This window comes from Panthera pardus, unplaced genomic scaffold, assembly GCF_024362965.1.
Source record: "Panthera pardus isolate Hobbes unplaced genomic scaffold, ASM2436296v1 HiC_scaffold_17, whole genome shotgun sequence".
Taxonomy (NCBI): Eukaryota; Metazoa; Chordata; class Mammalia; order Carnivora; family Felidae; genus Panthera; species Panthera pardus.
Genome location: NW_026526732.1, coordinates 145,370,595 through 145,392,998, shown reverse-complemented (window position 1 = coordinate 145,392,998; position 22,404 = coordinate 145,370,595). Strand labels below are relative to the sequence as shown.

Below are 22,404 nucleotides of genomic sequence, written 5' to 3'. Positions count from 1 at the left end.
CTTGACTAGGCATCTAAGATATTAACCAGCTTCAGCAGATTATGCGTCTGACGGGGACCCCCCCTGCTTATCTCATTAACAGGATGCCAAGCCATGAGGTGAGAACAAACAGACTGTATAGGGATATCCAATTCAGAAGGCCACATTTCATTTTATTGCCACTGTATAATCAACACAGTTTTTAATGTCACTGAGTGCTTTTGCATGTGCCTTGAAGGCTACTGATGACTGCCTGTGTGCTGTTGCAAGATGTTGACATTTGGGATAAAATGTCATCCAATCCTATGGATTGAGAATATAATTTACAGGCTTGTAAATAGAAAATGATATTACTTCTATATTTGGGTTTTATGAATTCAGTGCTTAAGAGACTGTTGTGTGTTCCTAGTTAGGGTATGTTACCATCTGATGGCTTTAGGCTGGAAGTGTATTTAACTGAGGACCATTAGGATGGGCTATTCGTCAATTTTTTATAATGAGCAAAAGAGTATTCTTCCTTTAAAATACAAAAAATCAATAAAATATCCAACACTAATAAGTACTGTATTTAAAAGAAAATATGTAAATAATATGGAATAAATATGAACACTGATACAGGATAAGGTGTCTTCTTGACCAGTTCTTACTACTTAATCTAATGCTAGCTTTCTTATCAGAGGTGATTGGGGCACTTCTTTCTAAGGCGCCTTTAATGCTTTTGGGAGCCAGGCTGGCATCCAGAGGCCCTTCCCAGCAGCTTTGTTTCTATTTCAGCTATATTTCAGTCTTGAAATTTACCTTTTTTTAAAAAATCTTATTAGAGGGATGACTGTTCCCTGCATGAGACAGACAGGTCTCTCTTACCTCTGTTTTCCCTTCATCCTTTTATCTTTACGCTCAAGTAGGAAGGGATTACAGCCATGTGGACAGTCGAGTTCTTTTCAAATCGGACCCAACGGCTTTTCAAAGCGGACCTCTACTTGCGCCACATACAATGACTAAGAAGGTGAAGTTACCCTAGCAACCAGAACTTTTTCTAAGGTCGTGTGTGCGTGTACATTTTTACACACATACGGCGTGCACACATACGTTTAGTGTTGAGCCTTGTTAAAACAGGAATTTTAAGGAAGTGGTTAAGATAAAAGAAATTTTATCTCAGATGGACTGATAGTGAGTGGGGTTTACTTTTTGAAACAGGGATGTCCATAGACATAGTTTAATACCTACTGTCTGAAGTACACATTTATGAGTTACATTTGTATTTATATGATTATTCTCAAGACCAGTTTTTGGTTTGCCTTGGTAGAGCTCTCAGTCCTGAATAATATTTGGTGCCTTAAGTTCCTTCGGGTGAAATTCAGAACTTGTGAAGTTGAAACACCCTTAGTGAATGAGAGCAAACTTTCTAAAGGCAACAGTGTTGGCAGTTAATGCCTATTGAGCCATCACTCTGAACCAAGCACTGTGCTGAGGAAGTGCTGGCTTATTATCTCTAATCCTCACTGCAGCCTGGTGAGGTCAGCATTGTTAATCTCATTTTACAGAAGAGGAACTCAAGACTTAAAGAGAGTAAGTGACTTACCCAAAGTGATAAACTCAAGATACAAACTCAAGCCCGTTCCACCGTAGGCACCAAACTAATAACAACTATATTGGTAATATAAATGTTTGTGGCAGAATTTTAGTTTGAAGCTCTTTCATAAACTTTTATCGTACTTGAGTATCACAGTGACTGTATGTTACAGGCAAGCCAAATACTAATATCTAATACTAATATTTTGCAGATGAGGTCACTGATGTGTTAGCTGAGGACTAGCCCCAAAAGATGTACCTTCTAAGTGGTAGGGGAAAGATTTCCACACAAGCCGTGTAACTTATAGCCCACTATTGTTTGTTACTCTTAATAATGAGTATTTTTTAAATGTGTTCAAGACTCTTAGAATAATCTACTAGGGTTATGTTTACTTTCTTGTTACCAAGATTACTTTGTTAGCAAGGTTTAACATGAATATCCTTTTTATGTACCAAGAGTACCTACTGAGATCAGCACCATCAGAAGACTGCTAGTCCCAGACTTTCCTTAGGAGTACCAATCCCTGTGCTAATTTTAGCTTTCTAAGAAGGCTGTTTCAGAAAGGGGAACTTCTTAGATCTCCTGGCCTCTTTTTTTTTTTTTTTTAAACTTCTGATCCTTTGATCAGAAAGCTATTAAAAGGGAACTTAATTGGTTAGCATTCTCATTCACTTGAAATGTAACTGTGAGAGATAACCAGCATAAACAAAGGTGATGATCATACATAAGGCAGTAAAAGAGAAGTCTTTAACTGAATGTCAAAGACAGTCATAAACACTGAAGCTAGCAGATTTTGTTAGTTAACACTTGTTCCTTGGCAGGACTGAGACTCTGGGAGCAGTAACATTATTGAACAAAGCCATTTTGAAAACCTTTTATTTTTACAGGCAAGAAACTACATTCAGTCTTTGACCCAGATGCCGAAAATGAACTTTGCAAATGTATTTATTGGTGCCAATCCCTTGGGTAAGTTGATCGTATCCTCATCTCAAGGATATTGACTTGTTTATGACATAAATTGGGGATCTGAAGAAGAGTTTTTCCTTTTGATTAAATAGGGTACCACTGGGGCACCTGGGTGGCTCCATCAGTTAAGCGTCCGACTTCAGCTCAAGTCATGATCTCACGGTTTGTGAATTCAAGCCCCACATCGGGCTCTGGGCTGACAGTGTAGAGCATGCTTTGGATCATCTGTCTCCCTCTCTGCCCCTCCCCTACTTGTGTGTGCACACTCTCTCAAAAATAAATAAAACATTAAAAAAAAAAAAGGGGGAGTTGCTTTATTCCTTAAAGCTAGGGCTAATAGATGCTTTGGTTGGCCCCTAAAAGTGTCATTGCCTGAGCCTCTAATTCCCTGATTCAAGGACTGTGCAGTGGACAGTGATTTTTAACGGCAGACACAGAAAGATCAGATCAGGGCCTTCCTATGACAGGGAGGGGGCAATGCTATGATAATAGTATAATCAACCTTCTCTCTTTTCTGAAGATTGTGTTGTGTGTGTTATATGTCACATGTTATATGTGCAAGATTGTGGGATGTTTTGAAATCTCTCAGTGGGTCCTCCCTCTCCTTATGGGTCCCAGCAGCTGCGCTTCCCATTTAGTTTTATCCTCCGAGGGCTGATAATCACGACTCCCTCTTCAGGTTGTAGTGAAGGCTGAGTGGCTTTACCGTTTTAAGTACTTCTTCCATAGTGATTGTTGAGAGTGATTTCAGTGTTACTGTGATAATTCTTACAATAGCAGAGATGCTCACCTTTTTTGAAAAGTTGGGCAGTACTGGGTGAGCCTGTGTCAGCCTTGGAGATCGTAAGTGTGCCAGACCTCAGCTGGGCCACTCTCACATCCAAAAATGAGTCCACAGACTCATCAGGGGTATACAGAATTCTGTGCGGTCGGTTGAGGTTTGCATCTGCCCTGGTACGCTCCCGTTGGCTTTGTATGATTTATTTGAGCTGTAGTATCCAGTTCAAGGATCTGTGAGAAGCTCTCTTTGAGTCGTAAATATGCTAGGATGTTGGGAAATCATGTTGTATGCTGGTAGCTTTCTTGTCTGTCATTCTGTTCTGAATGTATTTTCATCCTATCAGTTCATGTTTCAGACCTGGCAGTGCTCACTGTTTGACTTCCTCTTAGCCAACTCAAAGAGACTTGTTAACTCACTTTTCTAGAGAAGGGGGGAGGTATGCGTGTGTCCCGGCAGTTTATTTAGGTCACATCCATCCTTCTCTGGAATCATGAATTTAAATATTCTCAAAAGAACTGGATACCACCTAGCAATACAGACTGCAGATGAGTTGAATGGAGGCTCTGGGCCATCTGGTGTTCAGCACTGCACTTGTCAGGATTTAAACATGCCTCGTAGCTCACTGCCAAACAGTGATGTCATACAAAGAGTTTCTTCTTGCAGACAGAACATGTTGTTACTGACCATGAACTTGTGCCCAGCATATTAACTGAGCAGGAGTACACCAACGATGTAAATAGTGACAGCTGTATTTTGTCAGTCACTGACATCATGTTTAACTGGCATTCTCAAAACATGAATTAAAACTTAAATTGCCCTTTGATGTGGTGTGTATATTTGTATCTGTCAAGATCTTAGAGGAATCTTTTTCTTACCCCAACCTTACTCCTCATCAAGGTATCGGTTATTAGGACCTGGTACTTTTCACCCTAGGAAACCCAGTCAAATGCAGTGCGTGACCCTTAACTGGATCTTGGTTTGAACAAACTAGGTATAAAAGACAACTTTAGGATAATTGGAGAAATGTTAACATAAGCTGGATTTTAGATGATATTTGAGAATTATCTGTTTGTCAGATATGATCGTTTTGTGACTATATAGAAAGATGTCTTTATGCTGAAATATTTAGGGGTAAAGTACCATGCCTATCATTTTATTTTAAAATGGTCCAGCAGAAAACACAGCTAAATAGATAGATAATGTTTTCTTGTTTTTTTTTTAAACTTTTTAAAATGTTTATTTTTGAGAGAGAGAAAGACAGCTTGAACAGGGGAGGGGCAGAGTGAGAGGGAGACACAGAATCCAAAGCAGGCTCCAGGCTCTAAGCTGTCAGCACCGAGCCTAATGCGGGGCTCGAACTCACAGACTGCAAGATTATGATCTGAGCTGAAGTCGGATGCTTAACCGACTGAGTCACCCAGGCGCCCCTAGATTATCTTAATTGTTGGATATGGGTGGTGGTGGGCACATGAGTATTCACTGTACTATTGTTTTGTACACTGAAATTTTTCATAGTGAAAATTTTATTTCCTTTATCCAAATACCGTGTCTCGCCCACACACCCATGTAAAACCCTCAATTTGTTCATTGTTTGAAGATCTGTTTAATGGATACTCATTGCCTTATGTCAGTAAATAAACAGTGCAAGCAGACAAAAAAATAAAAAAACAAAAATCAGGCTGCTTACCTTTTCCTGATTACTTTGGTTATAGGCTTTCATTTTGACACAGTTTGACTACAGTGGTAGCAGTTTGACATTGGCGTCCCACAAAAGCTTGTTCAAACAGAATCTCAGTTATTTTTAAAAATTGCTCTTTAGTAATGTATTCTTAAAAAGCACGATACAACACACACACACACACACACAAGAAGAAGAGGGATAATGTATCCTAGAGCAGACATTTGGGAGGAGAATTCTTTTTATTATGAAGAGTCAAAATTGTGTGTTTGCTTAATGAAGCATAATTTTTTGCTGTCATGTTAAAAACTCTTTTTTTTCCTTCCAATCCATGGTACTGATAGCGGTGGACTTGCTGGAGAAGATGCTTGTACTGGACTCAGACAAGAGAATCACAGCGGCCCAAGCACTTGCACACGCCTACTTTGCCCAGTACCATGATCCTGATGATGAACCAGTGGCCGATCCTTATGATCAGTCCTTTGAAAGCAGGGACCTCCTTATAGATGAATGGAAGAGTAAGTCATAAGAGCAGGATTAACATCTAGTGTGAGGACTTAGATTTAAAAATCTTTCTTAGGTGAGCCACTAACCAAAAGCTGTGGGAAAATAGAATTTCTGGTTATAACCGACTTGTTAAAACTTGTCACTAGTGTCTTTGATGCAGAACGAATATGTTTCCCTGATGGCAACTGTCTGTTGTAGATGATACTCTCTGGACCTTTGAGGTGCTTCTGTCTGGTCTGATTTTGCACACAGCCCCTCACATCTGTATAGAGCTTTGAGGTTCTCAGAATCTGCATTTACAATATCTCTCTAAGTAGGGAATAAGGTATTTTTATAGTTTTACAGTTGATAGAACTATAGAATTATAGTTTTACAATTGATGGAGAGTTTTTATCTTGTCTGTTACCTTAGACCTAGTTAGGGACACAGCCAGAAATGGAGCCTATGTCTCCTCTATGTCCAATCTCAAATTCTTTCCATAAAACACACATTCAGAACTCCAGTTAAATCCCCAAGCCAAAATTACCTGTTGCTGTAGCTTGCAGGAGTGCTCTGTTATTCCTGAGCACCTGCTCCAGAGAACTTTAAAGAGGAGACACTGAGGAATAAAACAAATAAGTAAAAATGGTTCTTTCACGTGTATCACTGAACTGCTGTGTAATCACACGTTCCATTAGGATAGGCACATAAGCAATGAGGCGGTTCTTTGAAGTCGCCCATCAAACCATTAGCCTGCACGGGGAGGAAGGATCTCGAGCTTAGAAGCTTCGAGTGCTTGCCAGCGAAGAGAATCGTCTAAACCCTCACATCCTACTTTTCCTTCCCAATTTCCAGGCCTGACCTACGATGAAGTCATCAGCTTTGTGCCCCCACCCCTTGACCAAGAAGAGATGGAATCCTGAGCACCTGGTTTCTGTTTTGTTGATCCCACTTCACTGTGAGGGGAAGGCCTTTTCATGGGAACTCTCCAAATATCATTCAAGTGCCTCTTGTTGCAAAGATTTCCTCCATGGTGGAAGGGGTGTGTGTGCGTGCGTGCGTGCGTGTGTGTGTGTGTGTGTGTGTGCGCGCGTGCGTGTGTGTGCGTGTGTGTGTATGTGTGCGCTCCTGTGCGTGTGCATGTGTGTGTCTGTCTCTGTGGGGGGTGGGGGGTAAGAATATGAGCAAACTATGATCACAGTGACTTCACGTGGGGTTCCAGAAGCTCTGTGGCAGCCACTGCTTGCTCTTTGTGAGAGTCAGCTCAGGCAGGCGAGAGCTGCCCTCTGGTTAGGGTTTGTCAAATGCAAAGTAAAAAATATTAAACGTCCCAGATCCCAGCCATGCTTTTGCCATTTTGGCCTCTCCTGTGGCCCCGCCTTGCAGTGGGGGGTAGACGCGCCTGTATCCCACAGTGGCACAGAGAAGGGGCTCACACTTTCTGGCTGCTTCAGAAGCCGTCCCTCAGCGACACACGCAGCCGAAAAGGACCAACTGGCTTCTGTGCACTAGTCTGTGATTGACTTTGCTTAGTATGAGTCTCAGAACTCAGCAGGTATGTCTGAAACTGTAAATATGCTTGTGCCTTAAAAGGAGAGAAGAAAGTGTAGGCAGTTCGAGAGCGCGGCAGATGAACGTTCTGAGCCAGGCAAGTAGTCAGGTTGTTGGACGGCCACTCGTGAACCCAAAGTAACCAGGGAGCCCCTGGAGGCATCGTGTGTGCATGTGCGAGCATGCGTGTGTGTGCTTCTCTCCCCCTCGCCCCCCAGGTGTTGCCCTCTCTCTGCTCGCCCCCGACCTTCAGTGCCGAGGTCTCACGCATATCGGCCCCAGCAGGCAGAAGCCGGTTCTTGCTGTCAGTGTACTTCCTGTGTGCTCTTTATTCCCAGCAGAGTGATGATGTGTTTTGCACGTCTTGCTAGTTGAGCATGCACAGCTGCTTGTCTGTTCTCTTCGGGAGGCCCTGGTGCCTGGCAGGTTTGCCGGTGAAGACTTCTTGGGTAGTTCAGAGCCCACATCACCTCGGCCGATGCCACGGGCAGGTGACATCCTCTCTCCAGTCCCAGTGCTATTTTGTGTTGAACACAATTGATACTCTAGGTGCTTTTGATGTGAAAACTATGAAGAAATGGAACAGATGGGTGGATAGCATTTTCACTCTTGCCGTCTGGTTTTTGACAAACTATTTATAGGGAACCGTCACGGGAAAGATCAGGGCTCTTCCCGGGAATATCTCAGACTTTGAAAAACAAATTGTTCTCTTCACTCCCAATAGCCAATGCTAAGAAATGCTGAAAATCAAAGTGAAAAATAAAAACTCATGAGGCCAGAAACTCCTTTTGCTATCTTTGTCTAAACGTGGTTATTAGAGAAGTAACGAGGTGTCTTTTCCACCCGTCTTTGGGAGAGGGTCTTCTTGGCAGCTTAACATTGAAATCTTGGTCTTGGTTTGGGGAGAAAAAAATTTTGTTTCAGAATTTTGTATATTGCAGGAATCCTTTGAGAATGTGATTCCATTTGATGGGGAGAAAGGGCAAATTATTCTAATATTTTGTATTTTCAACTTCATAAAGATGAAATATCCTCAGGGGTAGAGAAGAGTTGCTTCCTTAATTTTCTGAATTTCAGGCATCTTGTGCCCCCTAAGGGCCCACGTATTTAAACCTTTTGTGAAATAAGAAAGCGTAAAGCCGCTTCCACTGTTGGTGGCGCGACAAAATCTTGTATTTGGGACAAGGTGTATCCATTTCTGTATCACAGTGCCGTGGTGCATGCCCTCCGGAGGGACGGGGAGCTCCCCTGAGTCAGCTGTGGAGCGAGAAGGAAGGAGGCAGGCTGATGGTGACCGCACCTCACCTGAGATTCTCCCCCTCTTTAAAGAAAAATGGACGCAGAGGCCTCATCTCCTTTATGTGCAGTTCAAATCCTCACAATCCACAGCAAGGTGAATTTTATCGGCCGTGTCTGATTGTAAATGCTAGTGTGATTTCCTGAAGAAATACTGCTCTGAGTATTTTTCATAAAGGTCTTTGCACATGTGATTGTGTATGTGTTAGGAGTCTGAATATGCTCCGGGAGCCTGGACTCGGCTGGAGCCTATGGAACAGCTCGTTGGTTTCTGAGCATCAGGCTCCCATCTCCTGATTTCTCTGAACAGAAAGCAAAAGAGAGAATGAGGGAAACTGCTATTGTATTTGTATTCATGAACTTGGCTGTAATCAGTTATGCCGTATAGGATGTCATACAATACCACTGGTTAAAATAAAGCCTATTTTTCAAATTTAGTGAGTTTCTCAAGTTTCTTATATTTTTATGTTGATTGCATTTTATTTAGTGCACAATATGGCATCATATCGATGTTCTTTCCATTGTGGCCTGGCGTACGTTTCTGATAGATCTTAATATTACTCCTGAAATTTAGAAAACATTTACAGAGGTCCTTAGTTGTCCACTTTATGGTGAAGCAGATCTGAGTCACTGATGGGACGGATAGAGCAAATCGCAAATAAGGTATAACACAGCAGGCTCTGTATTACTACGCTTGGGTGTCAGAGTAGCCCAGGACAGGGGTCCGCAAAGTATGACCCCAGAGCCAGATCCAGTCTACCGCCTGTCTCTGTAAAGCCCACTAAGAATGGTTTTTACATTTTTAAGTGGTTGGGATCAAAAGAACAGTATTTTTGTAGCGTGTGAAAAATAATAGATTCAAATTTCAATGTCTGTAAGTAACATTTTATCAGAACACAGTCACACATTTATGTATTTTCTATGGCTGCTTTTGTGCTGCAGTGACAAAGTTGAGTCGTTGCAGCAGAGGCCATACAGCTCACAGAGTCTAAACAATTCACTCTCTGGCCCTTTACAGAAAAAGTTTGCCGACCCCTGGCCTAGGACTTCAGTCTCCTCATGTGTGAAATGACGTTTGTTTAAGTAGTTGTTTGGGTTCTTTTCAGCTTTGACATTCTATCTGTAGAAAGTATATTTTCATTTGGAAATTGCCAGAGAGAAGGTTGCATGTGTACCTATATATGTATATTGTTTATAGATTTTTAAGCAATCTGTTTTATGACTCATTTATCTTATGACCCCTGACAGTATTCCTCAAAACAAGTGACTGGCACCACAGGATTAAAGGTCCACGAGGTCTCGTGGCTGTTTTCAGGGCCTGTGTCCGTGTGTGCTTCCTTTCTCAGTGGCCGAGGAATGCTGACAGGTGTCCCAGGCTGGATTGTCGAGGCCCAGCCTGCGAGGATATCGAGCGTGTGCAGCTGGGTGTTCTGTCCTGCGGTGTGTGGTCCCAGGCTGGCAGCTGGGAATAATGGCAGAAGGCAAACTGAGCACAGACTCTTTGTTTCATCCTGTCCTCATCCGCTTCTTAAGAGGGTAAAAGGAAAGGGACCCAGTTGTCACACGTGATATATAAGCCCCTGCAAGGATCAGACAGTTGCAGGAAATATTTTGCCTTCGCATACCAGGCACGAGTGCTGTGACTCAGCCTTCCTCCTAGGCTTCTGAGTGGGTGCTGCCTGGTGGCTCAAGAGAATGGACACCAGAGAGAGCTCCCTAAAGTGAACCCATTGAAAATGGGGACCAGAATCTCCTAGTACGTGGTGGGGATTGGAGGACAGGGGAAGTCTGTTTGGGATGATCATGAAAACTGAGCAGAATTGTAAAAGCATATTCATAATTTCAGATAGGCTTTTGTCATGAACAAAGAACAAAATGTTTCTCACGTGACACCGTCTTTAACAGCCTGCGGTATCCTTCCCATTTTGATTTTTGCAGCACAATCAGAGGGGGAGTTTGGGCAAGAATATTTGAGGCTTCCTCAGTTTTCCTAAAGACCTCAATCTTTGGATACATTGTTCTTTTTTCTAAGTCTCTCTTGGTGATCACTTTATTACTTTTCCCTTTTTATTGGCCGGTCTGAGTCCGCCACATCCACATTTTTGAGATCTAAGCAGTTTTCGAGCGTTATCAAGTTTATCAAATCTTTTTTGCAAAGTCTTTTGCAAGATTTACTTGCTGCAGTTAATCTGCCTTATATTTGTGTCATTGGTCATATGCGTACAACGTAATTAGAGACTAACAGAAGACTAGAATGGGTAGGATAGACACTCTGGGTTCAGATGCTTATGAAGCAAAAAGGGACAGATTTTCTAAGTAGTCCGTTAACTAGTTGAATGTGCTTGTGTGATGACCTTCACTTCTCTGTACGATCTGATAGCTACGAGGACTTAGCTACCAAATATGCAAATGAAGACCTTTTTAATAATACAGATATGTCTTAACATATGCTTTGGACTTAACACACTTCTCACAAGTGCACGAATGAAAAAATAAAAGGTCACTCGGGGTCTTGTTCTTTGCGATAGCAAAATATTGACATTTCTGCCAATGAGAACTTGAATAACACGGCCATCTTACAGTGGAAAACCATATATGGAGACGGGTACATGTGCAGGATATATCAGGAGCGAGAGAAGGTAAGTGGCAAGCAGAAGAAAGATATCGTGTGTGTATGTGTGTGTGTGTGTGAGACCCGGAGAACCATCCCCCAATTTCAGTTTTGCCAGGGTCAGAGCCCAACTTTCCAAGACAGGAGAACACAGGGTGGAAAGGGGCTGCACCCAGCTATGGGGCCTCTTGACAAGCATAACACAACCACTCCTGTGTAGCCGGATTCTGCCCCCAGCTGAGAGCCTTGGGTAGTTTCTTTCCTAGTAGAAGAGTGTATCGGGGGGGATCTGAAGCAGGATTTTTCAGTTTTTGACACTGTTGGCATCCGGGGTCACATTGTTACTTGTCGAGGCAGACCTGCGCATTGTAGGTTGTCAAACAGCATCCCTGACTTCTGCTCACATCATGACAGTCGCATGCATACTCCCTTCTCTCCCAGTTATGACAGCCAGAAATGTCTCCGGACATTGCCAAATGTCCCCTGGTGCAAAATCATCCCTGGTTAAGAACCACTGGTCTAACGCTGAGACACCTCGGGGAACCTGACTGGCTAAGTCAGTAGATCATGTGGCTCTTTGATCTGGGGCTGTGAGTCAAAGCCCCAAATTGGGCTTGGAGCTTGCTTTATTTTTTTTTAAATGTTTTATTTATTTTTGAGAGAGAGAGAGAGTATAAGCAGGGGAGGGGCAGAGAGAGAGGGAGACACAATGTGAAGCAGGCTCCAGGCTCCGAGCTGTCAGCACAGGGCTCAACGCGGGGCTCGAACTCACGAACTGTGAGATCATGACCTGAGCTGAAGTCGGACACTTAACCGACTGAGCCACCCAGGCGCCCCATACTTGGAGCTTACTTTAAAACAAAACAAACAAAAATAAATAATAATAAAGCTGGGACACCTCTAGTCTTGCAGAATAACAAAGAGCCTTTCCTTTTTTCTTTCTTTATTTTTGAGAGAGAGAGAGAATGAGCAGAGGAGGGGCAGAGAGAGGGAGAGGGAGGATCCAAAGTGGGCTCCGTGCTGACAGCAGAGAGCCCAATGCGGGGCTCCAACCCATGAACCATGAGATCACAACCTGAGCCAAAGTCGGACACTTAACCGACTCAGCCACCCAGGCGCCCCACAAAGACCCTTTTCTTGAAGAAATAATTGAAGGTTAACACCTACTAACCTATTCTCAATGTAGGAAAGGGCTTTTTAAAAACTGGAGTAGATCTTTTTTGGAGAAAAGGACAGTTCAGAAGAAGGTATGCTTGATACTGGATTAAGGCTATTCCATTTCTCAAAAAAAGAAAAAGGAAGTGGGTGTCGAGTGGATACAATTATTCTTTGTTCAGAAGCTTTTGGGCCATTGCCACAGCCAGAAAATGTATTAATTAAACTGGGGTACGACTGCAAGATTTTCTTAGGCAGGTGTGGGTTACAGTGGAAAGCAATACTGGGTTTTGAAGCCATAAATCTCAGGTTCAAATCCTGACTCAAGCTTTTGTCAGGTATGTGATGCTGGGATAATAGCTTTTAGTTTTCAGGTGACTGATGATTTGTAAATGAACAAAATAACAAACCTCTGTGCCCAGTATGCTGTGGACACTCAAGATACTGGTTAGTTTGCATCTCTCTTGAACTGACCTTGGGCATTGAGGCTGTTCTATTAGAGTGAGTGTGAGAGTGTCCTCCCCACAGTGTGAGCTTTTCTTTTTTTTTTTTTTTATGTTTATTTTATTTTTGAGGGGGAGGGGGGAGGGGCAGAGAGAGAGGAGACACAGAATCCAAAGCAGGCTCCAGGTTCTGAGCTGTGAGCACAGAGCCCGACGTGGGGCTTGAACCCACGAACCGCAAGATCATGACCTGAGCAGAAGTCAGTGCTTAACTGACTGAGCCATCCGGGCGCCCCTCCAGTGTGAGCTTCTGAAGCCACCTGGGAGGAGAGCTCCCTGGACGAGATAGTCCAGGGCCTAGCTCCAGGGAGGTTTCTGGAAAACTCCTATTATTGAGGCCAGAGGCTGTGGCCTGAGTACCCATCGCCAGCAGGACACTGTTGTACTGCAAAACTTCTTGATTCGTTCAGTTAGGAGAATGTGCTTCATGTAGAAGTCATTAAGCAATTAAGTAAGGAAGTAACCTTAAGTCCAATTTTGCAATGAAGAAAATATATAAACACCACCACCTTTTGAGTGTCGTTTGACGGTGGGCACAAAGACGATGTAAAACCACAGGGCCAACCTGGCCCCTTGGCAAAGAACAGTGGCTCTCAATTCTTTATCAGATCCAACATGCTTTTGCATAACTAATGTCTTGAGACATTCTTTTGATGATCCTGAAGTGAAATTCATAGACAACGCGCACACACACACACACACACACACGATTTCAAAGCAGATAGAACGATCTAATATAAATGATGGATACAGAAAAAAAGATACACTTCAACATGCTAATGCTCAAGCATAACCACATAAGAGACATACTGAAGCAGGGGCACCTGGGTGGCTCAGTCAGTGAAGCTTCTGACTTAGGCTCATGTCATGATCTCACGGCTCATGAGTTCAAGCCCCCGCGTCGGGCTCTGGGCTGACAGCTCAGGGCCTGGAGCCTGCTTCGGATTCTGTGTCTCCCTCTCTCTCGAACCCTCCCCTGCTCACGCTCTGTCTCTCTCTCTCCAAAAATAAAATTTTTAAAAAGAAAATAAATATATAAATAAATAAGTAAATAAAAGACATACGGAAGCAGTTAGGTACTTGCTCCTAAACCTAGAATCGTGTTGAATGTGACCACTGTGTCGTGTTGTCTTGGCAACTCAAATGCCATGATGGACTGCTGTCGGTCATGTGACTTTCTGAAATTGGGGGACAACTGTTGGTAAAATTTCAAATGAAACAAGTATAATCTTTTTTCATATACTCAGTTGTGATCCCGGAAATTTTAAGTACATACACAAAAAACCACCAAACAGAAAAACCAACGAGCCTGTGTTTTACACATAAAGTCAAGTTACAGCCTAGGCTCAGATAACCATAAATAGGTTTTTCCACCCCTGTGAATGTCCGGCAGGATGTATTTTGTCATATGAAGCAATTCCCGTTGAGAATCTCACCCTGCAGGATGCCTCCTGTGCGCTACGTATCAGAAAGCTCTGGTCGTTGCAACAACCAAAAATGCAACGGCTTCCAAAGGTCACCCTTTGAGAACGGCTGACATAGAAATGACTCAAGGGCTGTAGAGCCTTAAGCAGCGAAACCTCCATGTCGATGATCTGACTTCCTCTTCTCCCCTGTCGGTTCCCCGCCTTCCCTGCTAAAAAGCAGTTACTGACCCCTCCTGCATGCTAAGCAATTGATATCCTTACTTGTATAGTCTCTACAAGTACTGTCTCAGAGCCTCATCCCGAGTCACGTGACTGTTGACGCTGGATTCAAAAATCAAAAATCGCCATTGAAGGACTCCCAGCTCCACAGTTTTGCAGCATTGACATTAGACACGCCCCTCCTGGTTTCCGAAAGAAAATCAAAACTGTATTCCTTCTGCATAGTTTCCCTAAGGACTTGCTGGCTGAAAAGAGGAGAGGAGTGAAAAGGACACCAGTGTCCACGGCAGCCACAGCCGGGCACTTGGTGCCTCACCTCACTCAGGGCACCCTGGGCGTCTCCCAGGCCCCAGTCCCCTCTCCCTTGCCTTCTTGCTCACCTGGGATGGAAAGGTACCTCCAGCGCTCGGGAGAGAAGTGGGTCTGAGGACGAGCTGCATGCAGCTACCTGTGCCCCCCTTCAGTGCTTCTGTCCCCAGCTGTCACTTCTCCCTCCCTCGCTAAGGCGGTACTCTTCGTAGAATGCCACCATGTAGAATGCCACCATGTGTTTTAAGCCTTGTCTCCTCTGGTCTTTGTGCATGGCGTTCCCTCTGTGCAGAACCCCCTGCCTCGTTCTTCACTCCTCCAGGCTGGCTATCCACACCACTCCCTCCGCAAACCTTCCCTGGCCATCCCCCAGCTTGGATTAGCGGTCCCTTCCGGGTGCCGCTTGTGCATGTCTGCATTGATCCGTGGTGGCCCTGGCCATGTTTTGTCACGGCCTGATGTTTGTATCACCCGCTCGAGAGCAAAAACCTGCAAAGGTCAAGGACACAGGCTCTGGAAACAGTCTGCGTGGGTCCGAGGCCCAGCCCCTCTATCTCCAAGTGGTACGATCTTGAGTAAATTACTTCATCTTTCGGAACCTACCTCAGAGGGTTGTGGTGAGGATAAAATGAGTTAAGGCACGTTAAATGCTCAATGGCATACATTAAACGCTCAATAAATGTTAGTTCAGGGCTGTACGTCCTCAAGGGCACAAGCCATCTTATTTGCGACTGTGTCCCATCACCTAGCATGGTGCCTGACACACAACAGGCGGCCGATCTTTACTGACTGCGTCACTGAATGACTATCATCTTTTAATCGCTTGCAAATCATCTTGTCCTCTGCTTCCCGTTTGTATAATCAACAGTCTTTCCGAGCAAAGACCATCAAAAGAAAGATACTAAATATGCACAGATCACCTGCCCTAAGAAACGGTGCGGTGTGGAAGTTTCCAGCTCAGGAACGGCCAAGTTTCAGGATAAATGGACTCTGATTCTCTTGGCTGCATCTTGCTGTATGACTCGAGTCGGAGGCACCGCAGTTTAATGAATTGGAACAAGAATCAAAAGATGATTGAAGGTGGCTGATGGCCATGATCCAGATACTTCCTACTGTTTCCCCATCCATCTGCCACCTTCAAATGAAAATATCAGGGAGAAAGAAGGGGAAGTTGGAAGTCATTGTGGTATCTCGCACCCTCGTTCAATTTCACAGACATCTGTTGGGTCAGGCACTGGGAACACGAGAAAGACTAAAAGTCAGAGTCGTGCCCTCTTGGAGCTGACATACTAATGGGGAAGAAGACAGTCGCGGGCGACGACAGTACCACTCCCCTGGCACCCCAAGAACAGCACGTCTGAGGGCTCATTGCTGGTGGCCGTTTCTGGGCCGGGTGCACCTCTTGCTCCCCCTCCCGGGCGCGCGGCCGACGCTGTGCGACTTTCTCATGGGAGTCCTAGGCCTGTGTGTCCCCGACCTCGTTAGCGGGCTCCACCTGGCGGGCGGGGCTGCCAATGCAGTCATCTGTTTCCGGCTGTGAGGTGTAAAGCCAGCATCCGCTGCCGCGACACGAAGACCCGTTTCCCCTCGGCCATGGCTCGGGTATGACACAGGCCATGGGCCCCGTACCGAAAACCCACACCCGCAGCTCCGTCCAGTGCCAGAGGCAGTGACTACCTGGTAATGACTGCTGACAGATGCTTGCGGCGAGGCGTGTTCCCATCTGGAGGCTGTTCTACCGCGGACGAGTCCCACCCGCTCCCCAGTTAGGAAACACCCCAGCGCGCACGCGCGGGGCCTCCCCCCCCCCCAGCCTCCAGTCACGTGACCCCTCCAGCTGTTTCTGTAACTTGCACCAAGCACACCAGTCGCACACGACTTTTTCTAACTACCACTATTCTTTTGTGACCACGAAACCTGTTTCCCTGTTGACCATTTTTTGTTTCTTTTCCGTTTATTTTTTTTATTTATGAGGGCGGGGGAGTGTGTGAGCACGAGAGGGACAGAGAGAGAGGGAGAGAGAATCCCAGGCAGGCTCCGTGCTGGCACGAGGAGCCCGACGTGGGGCTCGGTCCCACGAACCGTGTGAGATCATGACCTGCTCCGAAATCAGCAGTCGGACGCTTAACCGCCTGAGCCGCCCAGGTGCCCCTGTTGACAAAATTTTAAATGCAGCTACCTGGCGTCCATTATCCCACTTCCCAGAAATAAGAGCTGTTGACAGGGTGGTTTAACTTCTAGAAGATTTTCTAAATCTGTAAAAACACATTCTACGGAGGTGACGCATGTCAGTCAGTCATCTGTGTCAGTAAATGGTGTCGAGACAACTGGACAGTTACTTTCCTCCATTAGCTGTAATCACTTCCAGACAAACCAAAGATCTGAACAGAGAAGGGCTTTCGAAGCATGTCACAAACCCCAGAAATCATAAAGGAAAAGGCTAATGCATTTGACTACACCAAGGCTGTGAGTAAAACTTGCACTGGTTGGAAGAAGTTTGGCAGGACTTAGCAAGGGTAGAAGCTGCATATATACCTTATAACTCCGCATCCACTTCTAGGTCATTGTTCTGGAGAAACTTCCCCACTGGGCTCAAGGAAATGAATACTGGGGCCTCTTCACTCAGCATTATGTGTAATAGAAAAAAACAGACAAACGGGGTGGGGGGGCGCCTGGCTGGCTCCGTTGGTGGAACGTGCGACTCTTGATCTCGGGGTTGTGAGCTCGAGCCCCACGTTGGGTGTAGAGATTGCTTAAAATAAGCGGCAGTATGTTCCTACGACAAAATCCTACACAGCGGTGAGAGCAAATGTACTAGAAGGACTCTCTGCCTCCTCCCAGGTTTTGTCTGTCTGACGTGGGGCAGGGTCCGGAGGCATTTTTGGTTGGCGCAACTTGGGGGTGAGGGGTGAGCTGCTGGCATCTAGTGGGTAGATGCCAGGGCTCTGCTATGATGCGCTGGACAGCGTCCCCATTCCCCCCCCGCCCCCCGCCAAAAAAAAGAATTACCAGGCCCCAAGTGTCGCTGGTGCCGAGGTTGAGAAATCTCGAGCTAGTCTGAATCAACATGGGCAGACCTCGCCACCAATCTTGAGTGAAAAGGGAAGTTGCAGCGTGATCCAGTTTGATATTTTTACAGATACATATATAGCACAAGTAAAAAATCACATATGGGAATAATGCACACCCACTCTGCAAATCTGGAACAATCCGTCCAGGCCCTTTTTTCCTTTTTTTCTCACGATGCTGGAAAGTTCTCTTTATTGCTACAGATGATAAACAACACTGATAAGTATGTGCCCCCTTGTCCGTTTTATGTCGGCTAAATTGACAGCTACGGAATCCCCAGGATAAAGGAGGCTCACGTTTTCACCCCTTACATCTAAGGGGTTGTTCAACGTTCTCCTAAAAGCTTGTACCAATTTACATTCCCACCTGCAGGTGACAGTGTGTTCTCATTTCCTGTTTTGCTCTGCCTCCTTCACGAGGGTATGAGTTTCTTGAGGACAGAGGCTGTGACATTTGTCCGTGTATCTTCCCCGTCCTGATAGGCGCTCGGTAAAATTCAGTGGAATGGATTAAGGCTTTACGACACATTGCTCAGTAGGTTCGGAGGACAGAGAGAAATAAAACACTCATAGCCTCAAGACAGGCAGTTTAGTCTGGTTTGAATGTCAACTGACAGTTCAAGTTCTCACGGCCTGCTGTGTCCTACAGGAGTCAGAGGAGGAGAACGCACTTGGGTAGGAGCGGCCAGGCAAAGCCAGCCCCAGGAAGTGCTACTGAGCCAGGCCTTGAGGCACGAGGGTCCCTCCCCACCCTTGGAGAAGCAGAAGATGGGCATTCCAGAAAGATTGGCATTCCAGGAAGGCAACAGCTCAGGCAAAGGTATGGTGCCAGGGATGAGTAAGGCACGTCGTCTGCGCCCCGACGCCGTGGAGGCTCCGATTAGCCAGAAAGGCAGGGCCCGGATGACGGCAAGCTTTGTCCAACAGGCTAAGGAGTATTAACTTTTTCCCCCGGAGGCAAGAGGGAGCTACCAGGGGTGGGGAGTGTCGCGGAGGAAAGGCTGCTGTAACCAGGAGGACCAACCACAGCTGGGCTGCCGGTCACACCTGCGCTGGGCCGCTGGCCCGCTGGTGCACAGTCTGCTCGGCGGGCGACCGAAGCCAGATCCCGCCCTGGGCGAGGGAGGGCGGCCTCACCGAAGTGCGAGGGTCCCGGGAGGGCCTGGGAGGCACAGGCCAGGGAGCAGCGCAGTCCCTGGGCCCAGCGGCCCAGCTGGGGGTTCGTGCCGCGCATCCCACCTACCCCTGTTGCCGCATCTTTGCCGACAGCGCTGGGGCCCGCTGGTTGTGGCTCTCGACAGCTGACGTCGAGCACCTCTTCTCGACTCCATGTTCGGCGACATCACGTCGGTGGCTTGAATTTGGCCGTGATGGAAGGATTATGCCACAAATCAGTAAGCGCTAGGCACTGGGGCTCCCCCCTCCTCCCCTCCTTCCACCTCCACCCTGTGCCAGTTTTCTAGCACACCACTGGCCGTTTCCTTCTAGAAACAAGGGAGATTCAGGGATTAGATAGGGAGGATAGGAAAGGAGATTCTTGTTTAGGGAAGCCAAACGGAACCTTTAGGAAGATAAGTGCGTGGCCAAACAACGGAGACGCCATCTGGGATTGTAAATTCAGATTCCTAAAAGGCAAAGGCTGGGCCTTCAGGGGCGCTGTCCAGTGCAGTTCAGCACAGTGGTTACCAGCGCGGACGGTTGAGACGGCCCCAGACTTGACTCTTGGCTCTGTTCCTTACCAGCTGTGTGACCTTGGGTGAGTCACTTTGCCTCTCTGTGCCTCATGTTTTTCATATACAAAATGGAGGGTATTATTAACCCATCTCTTAAGGTTCTTAAGGGGACCGAATGAGTTACATATGGATAAAGCTCTTGGAACAGTTTTTGGCAAGTAATTCGCGCTCTATCAATATTTGTTAAGTACAAAAAATAGAAAGCTGAAGTACCCAAAGAAGCAGAACTGGAACCAGAGCCCAAACTTCTGTCATGGCGGGTAGTCCTACTCGTCTTATCTGGCTTTCTTTGACCCTGACAAGGGTTGTGGGTTTCCTGGAGATGATTCATGTGTCCTAGTGTTGGATGTTTACACAGAAGGGGTGGAGCAGGCGGGCCCAGTGGCCTCTGCCCTGGAAGGGCAGGTTGTCGAGATGGCCTCCAGGGCACACAGCCTCCTCTGCCCAAAGCAGGGCACACAGGGACCCAGGCAGGACGGTGACCCCATTACCCCAGTTTGGCAGATCGTCGAGCTGGGACTGCCCCAGGCCCGAAGGTAAGTTCGGCCAACCTGTCAGTTGCAAACAAAGAAGACAGAGTTGCACAGTCGTAATAGCAGCTTCTGCTGAAAACCCCCACTACGTACCCGCCATTCAGCCAGCGACTGTATGCAGGGCACTATTCTAGGACCTTGGGATTCAGCAATGGGCAAAATCATCAAAACCCCTATTCCCTAACCCTGATGTTCCAGCGGAGGCAGGCGGATAATAAACGAGTGAATTGAGAGCTATAGAAGGTCTTCAAGGAAAATGAGGCCGGGAAAGCAGGTGGGGCATGGCTTGCAATGGGGTCAAGGAGGACACTCAGAGGAGGGGACATGTGAGCAGTCCTGAAGGATGAGAGGGAGCAAACAGGAAACCAGAGTCTCATCAAATCCTCCTGCGTGTCCTGGCTAAGTGGGCGTTGCTCTCCAATCTTACCGATGAGGAAGCTCAGAGACATGCATTCACCCACTCAAGGTCAAACAGCCTGTAAGTGTTGACCCAGGATTCAAACCCTTGGTCTGCCTCCTGGTCCTTGTCGACCTCTCCACTGGCTCCCAGGAGTATACCCAAAGACACTGTGGTCATCACAAAGCCTGGGTGTGTGCGGTGCGGGGAAGCCAGGGTCACGGGGGTAGGAAGGGTATACAGTGGGGTACGGAGGCAAGCAGGTCTAGAGTTCACTCTTGAACACCCCCTGGAAGAGGTGAGCTTAGAGCTGAACTTTCAAGATCAGGAAGGAAGGGCAATTCCAAAGGGTAGAGGGTCTGGCTTCTCGACAGGGTCAGTGGGAGCAGTGAAGACCGTAGGGGGTGGGGGGACTGCTTTACAATGGAAGTTTGGTGCAGATTGTTGGTGACAGAAGAGGTCCCCAAGGTCAGGTTGTGTACCCTGGTTCTTAATCAAAAGCCTTTTACCACCACATGTAGGAGCTGGAGGGTCACACAAGCATAGAGCCCCTAGGCCTTGCCTCAGAGAGCAGTGAAATTCACAGTGTAGACCCAAAATCCCTTCAGGATAGAGCATGTCCAACCAAACAGAGACCACACGTTCCAGACACTTCATGGGGGACCTGATTTCAAGCAGGGTCCCTCTTCTGTTGCTTCCTCACTTCCACCTTTTGGGTCTTCAAACCACGTTCCGGTCATTGCCTCTTGAACCCGCAAGAGATGAAAATCTTTGGTTCGTTCATTCACTAGGTGTTTACTGAGCACTTACTGTGGAGTAGGCACAGGGCCAGGGGCTCAGCAGTGACCAAGATACTGCCGACCCAAGGACTCATTTGTCCGGTGGTGGAGGCAGACATTTCAATAGAGGACAGTGCAGATTAATTGAGATTACGATGAGCACCACAAAGGACAACGCAGATCAAATGGAGAAGTGTCCTCGGCATCCCTGGAGTGTCTCACCAGGCTGGCCCCAGGCCACATCTTCACAGGATTGGGTCAAGGGTGCAGGCTGGATAAAGAGAGACAGGTGTTGGGGTCGAGTGGAGGGGTGTATGGTGTAAGGAGGGGAAGTTCACCTTCCGGGTCCCAAGAAGGCCAGCTGGGAGGTGCCACTCCAGCAGAGCTGTCCCCAACCCCGCACTCCACCAGGGGGTGCTAAAACTGAGGGCAGGGAGGGGACCACGGCAGAGCGAAGGTGGCTGGGAAAAAGGCTCATTCAGTTGAGGGGCACCAGTGAGAAGGGGGAACCGATGTCCTGTTCTTGAGATGGATGTTCTGCTCAGGCCCTGAGTGGGCCCAGCCCCCCAGAAGAGGAAGAGGTGCTGGGGAAGATGGCCCAGTACCCAGATGGGGCCAGTGGGCTGCTCCCAGGTGTTGTGAGCTGGTCTCACCCACCTTCAGGGACGCTGAGGGAAGGGCGTGGCCAGGGTAGCGCCAGATGGGGGAGCACAGGGGAAAAGTTTCAAAGGCAGGCGGGAGATGTGCACAGCTCACTCCTCCGTACATTCAGGTGTTGCTCACCTATCGCCTCCTCAGACGGACCTTCCCTGACTCCCTGCCCGAAAGAGCACCACCGTCCTTCTTTGTATCCTTACTCGGCAGTATTTTCTTCACAGTGCTTACCGCTATCTGACATTACATTTGCTTGAATCCCATGAAATGGTCAAATATCAGCAGTTTCATGTGGTTCAACCTAAGGCTAGAATTTGTTCATTGGTTTTCCCTCTGCTTCCCCCCTAGAATGTCAGCTCCACGCCACGGAGCGGGGGGGGGGGGGGGGGGGGATCTTTATCTGTTACTTTTTGGCCACGTGCCCAGAACCTGGATCAGTATCTGGCAGGCAGTAAACATTGAGTGGATGGGCCAATGTGTCCTGGGGCTGGGTTAAAAAGAAGAGGGAGGGGGCGGGGACCAAGAAACAGACTCTCAACTACAGAGAACAAATTGATGGTTTCCAGAGGGCAGGTGGGTGGGGGGATGGGTGAAACAGGTGATGGGGGTTAAGGAGGCCACTTGTGCTGAGCCCTGGGTGTTGTATGGAAGTGCCGAATCACTATATTTTACACCTAAAACTAGTAGTACAACGTATGTTAACTAA

The 22,404-nt window shown here is 46.8% G+C and overlaps 1 protein-coding gene and 1 long non-coding RNA gene across 4 annotated transcripts in view; one reads left to right on the top strand and one right to left on the bottom strand.

The window, feature by feature from the left end:
• Window positions 1-8,747, top strand: part of MAPK14 (mitogen-activated protein kinase 14) — a 74,328-nt gene extending 65,581 nt beyond the window's left edge. Inside the window, exons 9-12 of one of the 3 annotated variants that reach the window (XM_019456905.2) lie at window positions 19-98; window positions 2,440-2,518; window positions 5,322-5,495; window positions 6,319-8,747. In XM_019456905.2, coding sequence (XP_019312450.1) covers window positions 19-98; window positions 2,440-2,518; window positions 5,322-5,495; window positions 6,319-6,386 — 401 coding nt within the window. In that variant the 3' untranslated portion in view covers window positions 6,387-8,747. Of the gene's footprint in view, window positions 1-18; window positions 99-2,439; window positions 2,519-5,321; window positions 5,496-6,318 lie in introns of those variants that run through there. The other 2 variants (XM_019456904.2, XM_019456908.2) reach the window with 2 other exon arrangements.
• Window positions 8,748-13,877: 5,130 nt separating this feature from the next.
• LOC109271514 (uncharacterized) lies at window positions 13,878-16,320 on the bottom strand. Its single transcript, XR_002081994.2, has 3 exons — window positions 16,212-16,320; window positions 15,455-15,669; window positions 13,878-14,470 (listed from the first exon to the last, which is right to left on the bottom strand). It is a non-coding gene; the product is annotated as an uncharacterized LOC109271514 (long non-coding RNA).
• Window positions 16,321-22,404: the final 6,084 nt, after the last annotated feature.